We start from the raw sequence: 7,155 nt of genomic DNA, 5'->3' as shown, positions 1-7,155 counted from the left end.
CCTTTAACGTCTACATAGGAGGAGAATCCCTCTCTGTTCGTCCATACCAACCTCCTCCACGTCAGTGCCAAAATTGTTGGCGTCTAGGACACCCAGCCAAACATTGCCGTTCCATAGCCAGATGCCCACTATGTGCCCAACCTGGCCATACCCGATCTAACTACTCTGCACAATCACGCATATGTGCCAACTGTGGCGGCCCCCATAATGTATTTTATAGGGGCTGTCCCACCTACAAGTTTGAGTCTGAGGTAGCAACTCTCAGATTCAAACTTGGACTCACTACGTGAAGCCAGACAGGAAGCACGTCGACGAAGTTTCTCTCTTACTCCTTACTCCAGTAATACTGCTCATTCTATCAGTTCTCCTAAACCCACCCCCCTACATCTAACTCCCCCTCCTCTACCTCCTACCTTCCCCAGTCAAACTCTTTTGCCATCCTAAACCCAGACACTCCAATCTCTACTACAGATACTCCAATCACCACTACAACCCCAACACCTTCCCCTCTCCTTCCTCGCACTACTCGTAACAGACAGAACAAACGTTCCACCCCCTCTTCCCCTACCACACAAACACCTCCACCTTCCTTTGCCCCTACGCTTGAGACACCAATCCTCTCTTCCCCCCCTCACAAGAAATCCTTTATCCCCCAAAACTCCCCAACCAACTCCTCAGAAGAAACTATTGAAAATATTCAAGATTACCTAATGAAAACTGACACTCAACCTCCAAATCCTACAACTCCTGCTCCTTTCACACTGCAAGTAACTGCTGATATCCATCCTCCTCCTAACGATATCCCCCCTACACCCTATCCTCCTAACCCCTCCCAACACACCAACCCCGCCACATAAACCCTCCCACCATCCCCTCTATCCCTTCCATTCCCTCCTGGATACACACGTGAATCCCTTATGTAACCCTCCCATCATCCCCTCTATCCCTTCCACTCCCTCCTTGATACACACGTGAATCCCTTATGTCACAAATATCCCCTTCCACAGACCCTTTGTCTCCTAATATTCCTCCTAGTAGAACACCAGCTCCCACACCTCTCCCATCTCAGACCTCTTGGTCCTTATCCCACTAGTTGCTTCCCCCTCAAAATCTCCAAAACGTACTACAATCTATATCACTAAAGTATAACTATCCTTCATTGGAATATTCGCGGTTTCCGCTCCCACAGACCTGACCTTTGTCATATCCTTCCCTCTTATAACCTATCTATTGTATACCTTCAAGAGACCTTTCTTACACATCCTCCAATACCAATCCCCAATTATCATTGTCTCTTCCCCACATTCCCTTTATGTCTCGTCCATACTTACCTCTGCTTTCCCCCACCTATCCTCCCTTCACCGACCTCCCAACCTATCAGACATCCTTACAGAATCCCACACTTTCTGTTTCAACAACCTATTCTCTTTCCTCATACATACCCTCCATCTAATCTAACTCCTTACCACACCCGACTCTAACCCTTTCACTCACCAATTCCTTTGCCCAGCTTAGACAACTAATCACTAACTCAACCACCCTTCCCTAACGTTAACTATAGTGCTACATGACCTTAGATGTCTAGCACATTTATCTCGCTTTTAACCATTAACCATTAATCATTCTTCTTCTTTCTTCTTCTTCTCCTTCTCCTCCTCCTCCTCCTCCTCCTCCTCCTCCTCCTCCTTCTCTTCCTCCTCCTTCTTCTTCTCCTCCTCCTCCTTCTCTTCCTTCTTTTTCTTCTTCCTCGTATCTTTCCTCTTTTTTTCCTATTCTCTTCCTTTTCCTCGCCTCGTCCGGAATATGTTGTATATCTATTCTGTTTAAATAATTCAATAGAAAAAATAATCATAATATAACAACAACAATAATAATAATAATAATAATAATAATAATAATAATAATAATAATAATAATAATAATAATAATCATAATCATATCATAATCATCATCATCATCATCACATCATCATCATCATCATCATCATCATAATAATAATAATAATAATAATAATAATAATAATAATAATAATAACAATAACAACAACAATAATAATAATGATGATAAATTAATAACTATATAAATGCCAAAAATAGAACAGTTGAATTGATGTGATTAAAGGTCTAATTATCTCTTATGGAAACTAATGTATATAACTGTAAAAAAAAATGATATATCGTAATGAACCAAAGGCAAGATACCAAATAAAGTTCTTGATTCATTAAAAAAAAGTTTTCGGGAAAAATAACTTATCAGGGATCCCTATGATAAAACAAATTTTGATTCTCATTTTTTTCTCTTTTTTATTCTTATTCTAAAGCCCGTGTACAGAAACACACGGCCATCATATATTGCAAATAGAATATTAGTTTTCTAATTCAGTTGAATTCATTGCTTACAATGGGTTAATAACTTCTCTCTAAAACTCCGTGACCGCAATTTACAACTTCAAAGTCCTTAATTTTTAGTATGCATATATATTTCCTAAGCATCTGTTTTGTTTGTACAATTTCCATCGCAGCAGTATCGCCATTCCTTTAATCAAATGTCAATTCACAAAGGTAATATTTGTCATGTCTTCATCCTACGTAAATTGAAGATGACGAGTAACAATTACGAACGATTTAAAGGTGAAGCTAATTTGTTGTTTCGTTTAAGTTAGTCTGACCTCTCTTTGTCTCGTTTTCTTTTGTCTCCCTCGCTGTTTCTCATTTGTGCTCACTTTTCTTTCACTCTCTCGTTCTTTCTCAATCTCTCTCTCTCTCTCTCTCTCTCTCTCTCTCTCTCTCTCTCTCTCTGTCTGTCTGTCTGTCTGTCTCTCTCTCTTTCTTTCTCTGTCTGTCTGTCTGTCTGTCTCTTTCTCTCTCTCTCTCTTTCTCTCTCCCTCCCGCCTCTCTCTCTCTCAGTCTGACTGCTTGTCTATATATCTATCTGTCTGTCTTCCCCATCTCTGTCTGTCTGACTGTCAGAGTTTTGTCTTATAGACTTGCTATCGCTGTTCACCAGTTGTCAGGGTATTGGTTGGTCCCCGCGTTGTTGGTAGACGGAAACTCCCGGTCTGGCTGTACTGTTTATTGGAGGAGGTGAAGGTTGTTGGTAGCATTGCGTGGACGGAGGCGAAGAAGCAAGTGGCCGGCTTGTGCACGAGCAGAGACCCGGGCCGCGGGTAGGTCCGGAGTGGCGGGGGCCTGGAGGGTCGCCCCTGGGAGGAGGCAGCGTCCGAGCGGGTCCGTGACTCGAGGAAGGGTGGTTGTACGGGTCATGGTGACGGTCAGGGGTCATGAGTGATGTGGGCGTGGCTTAGGTCAGTACGGCGGCGATGTCATGGGCACGCCGCCCTCATTGGTCACCCCTGCTAGTTGGAGGGCGTGACATTGTAGGCACATACATACATAAACATACACACGGTATTGCTATCCGTATGGCGATAAAAGTGTATCTTTCGTAAATATTTGACATTGCAAAGCAAACCCATTGCCGACGGGTGGCATGTACGTACATGCCATGACATGTCGGGACCATCTGCCGGGGGCACGTACGCACATGCCATAGAGTATGCCTGGACATGCCATGCGTTTTTTTTTGTTACAATCACGGCAAAAGATTATTTGTTTGCCAGTGAACGTGTGATTAAGTCGGTTTCTAACACTTTCCCATTTTTTACCATGCAACAACAAAAAAATGCACAAACGACAATTTCAACTCCATGATGCCACACATGCATTTTATTCGGACTATAGACCGAATAATGATCAACTATGGAGTCTATATAACAACAAAAATACCCTTCAGTCTCGATTATCAGGAAGTTTGCAAGTAAGACTGTAAAAAATAATGAAAATTGAAATACAACATATCTTCGTAGTATTACGAAGAAACGGCATGGGATGCTGGTATTTGGCATGAGTGGTCGCGCATGCTCGGTCGACGATATAAGCCCCCGGCAGCGAGGCCCCGGCCTCTATGAATGCTACCCGTCAATTATGAGTTAATTAATTTTCATTGAAATGTTCGAACACACACACACACACACACACACAAACACAAACACAAACACACACACACACACACACATAAACACAAACACAAACACACACACACACACGTCTATCTAGCTGTACATATTCATCTGCCTATCTACATACATCATTGTGGACGTACAAAATATTTCCGCCAGACTCCCTGCCATGGAAGCCACAGTTGTAAACGAAAGTAGTAGAGACGACCATCACTGCATTCCCAACGACTTTATGAATGAATGTGTGTGTGTGTGTGTGTGTGTGTATGGGATCGCCGGCAAGGAATCGATTGCGGTCAGTGCGGTGGAGGTGCCACCAAGAAGTACATTCTGCATATATATATATATATATATATATATATATATATATATATATATATATATATATATATATATATATATATATATATATATATATATATATATATATATATGTATATATATATATATATATATATATATATATACATATACATCAATACATACATATACATGTGTAGATGTGTGTATATTTATATCTCTCTATTTACCTATCTAGGTATTTGTTATCTATCTGTCTAGGAAACTATCTATCTAACTATCCATCTATCTGCATAGTGCATCATGTGTATGTGTGTGTGTATGTCTATTTATCTCTCCATGAATCCATTTGTCTGGTTGTGTCTGTGAGTATGTATGTATATATATGTGAGTGTATATGTAGAGATAGATAGATAGATAGATAGCTATATAGATATAGATGTGTGTGTGTGTGTGTGTGAATAATGATGACAAATACATGTATAAATAAATACACGCTTCTTTGAAAAAGTGATTAAATAAATCATAAAGACATGATTAACCTAATATCTAATCAACCAAAAAATACAAATTAATTTATTATATAATAAATGCTCGAAATTATAAACTATTCGCATTTATGGGAATAAGGATATAGGTGATCCGTCACAAGGGTCCAAGGAATATATACAGACTGGGGTAACGATACTAAAAAATATTAAGAGAACCACTGACCTAAAGAATTACTCATACTGATATTAACTTCCGCGAAACAGAATTATATAAAATATATAAAGAAAACATTTTAACAGTTACACCTTACAGATTTTTGATAATCTTTCTTGCGTTTATGATCTTTTTGAGAGAGAGAGAATATATATATATATATATATATATATATATATATATATATATATATATATATATATATTCTGGATAATATTCATATATCAAGATTTTACCTATTATTCTTAAATTTTCACTAGTTATTTTTTACACAAGGAATATAAAATATAATGTTTTTATTAAGGAATATACCAAACGTATGGAGCCCATCTCAAAAAAGGTATAAAAATATACGTATACCAGAAAAAAATGTGACTTATTTCTGTCCGAAACTCCATCTTATCTCTTTCCTTATTTTATATACAAGTTGAACTAGTTACTACCTTTACTTTCGAGTACCGTCTGCCATATGAGGGTTTTTGAGGTCTCATTGCTTATTATTCACGACGCGTTGCTTATGATATTACTTCATCATTAGGTTATCAGCTCTTCATCTTGTTAGAGATAATCGGTCGGCTAATTACATATATGTTCGCGCACACGTGCCTGCTTGCCGATATGGGTATATAAGGCGGTCAGTTTCCCTCGACTCCCACCTGTCAACCATGGCGCCTCGCACATCTCCCGCCCTGCCTCAGCTCGCGGTGCCTCTCGTCCTCCTCCTCCTCCTGGTGCTAATCCCTCTCCGATCCTCGCTCGCCCTCGACCTGGGCTTCCCCTCGCTCACTTCGAACTTCCGCCCCCCTCTTGACGTGGCCGGGCGTCCGTCGGAGGGACGCGAGGCGCCACACCAAGGCCTTTGGTCCTACATCCGACATCGGCCTCAAAGGAAGCGGCAGCTGGATGAGCTGATCCCCGGCCTCCTTCAGCACTACTCGGAGCAGGAGGTGGAGGCCGCCTCCAGGTCTGAGTACAAGGCAGTGCCCTTCCCCATCGTATACACGTCTCAGATGCTCCACCGCGGAATCAACTGCTCCGCGCTCGACTCCAACCTGCACGAGAACCACATCAAACCTGAGCTTCAGCTGCGCCCCGACTGGATCCACATTTCCGAGCTCATCGGAGACTGTCCCACCCACTACGTGGCCCGGGAACTGCCCCCCATGTACTCTCCGGCGGTGGTCCTGGAGGCCGTGTGCACGTGCGAGGGATCACAGTGCTCCAGGGACGGACACCAGTGCATGCCAGTGACCCGCCACATCCCCGTGTGGGTTCGTCGAGGACCCAACATCCACGTGTTAGACGTGGAAGAACTGGCAGTGGCTTGCGCCTGCGTCAGGAGGCCCAGCGTCGGAGGGAACTTCGTCTTCAGCCCCGCCGTCCACAGCTAGGAACTGATCCCGGCTCGCAACACTCAGTCTTCGACCGACCGGATACTGTTGCTTTAAGCATTTGTTCACCGAAATGGAACATATTCAGCTTACTTGGTGCTCAAGCAGAAAATATTTATATATGTATATTTATTGGATAAATTTAAAAGTACATATGATGATACTGTGTTCAAGTGAAATGCATGCATACATGTTTTAACTTCTCAGCGATTCCTTAATCCACAAAAGTATACATTTTGTGGTTCCTACGTATGACAATTTATCATCTATTTTTTCATGATACAAGAGGTAGTGTCACTGAATGCATATCACTTCTAGACCAGGTGAAGATTAAAATAAAACAGTAGAAGATCTTTTCTTTGAATATAAAATTAATCCACACACACAAGAACATACATACATACACACACACACACACACACACACACACACACACACACACACACATATATATATATATATATATATATATATATATATATATTTATATATATATATATATATATATATATATATATATATATATGTATATATATATATGTATATATATATATATATACATATATATATATATATATATATATATATATATATATATATATATATATACTGTATGAATAAAACATTTTGGAAGTTTCTGGAATTTAAAAAATAAAACATTCACAAATCGATGAAACATTTTATTGTCCTGGTTCAACCATCTAAGTAACTTATGTAAAAGTCTTACATCTTCTAGAAGAG

General features: G+C 40.4%; 1 protein-coding gene across 1 annotated transcript; it reads left to right on the top strand.

Annotated features, from left to right (window-relative positions):
- Window positions 1–5,670: 5,670 nt before the first annotated feature.
- Window positions 5,671–6,800, top strand: LOC119579418. The gene has a single exon (XM_037927221.1). The coding sequence runs from the start codon at window positions 5,689–5,691 to the stop codon at window positions 6,412–6,414; it is 726 nt and encodes a 241-aa protein (XP_037783149.1). The 5' UTR covers window positions 5,671–5,688; the 3' UTR covers window positions 6,415–6,800.
- Window positions 6,801–7,155: the final 355 nt, after the last annotated feature.

This window comes from Penaeus monodon, chromosome 12 (assembly GCF_015228065.2).
Source record: "Penaeus monodon isolate SGIC_2016 chromosome 12, NSTDA_Pmon_1, whole genome shotgun sequence".
In the NCBI taxonomy this organism is placed as follows: domain Eukaryota; kingdom Metazoa; phylum Arthropoda; class Malacostraca; order Decapoda; family Penaeidae; genus Penaeus; species Penaeus monodon.
Note: the sequence above shows the minus strand (reverse complement) of the source record. Positions and strands in the feature narration are given on the sequence as shown.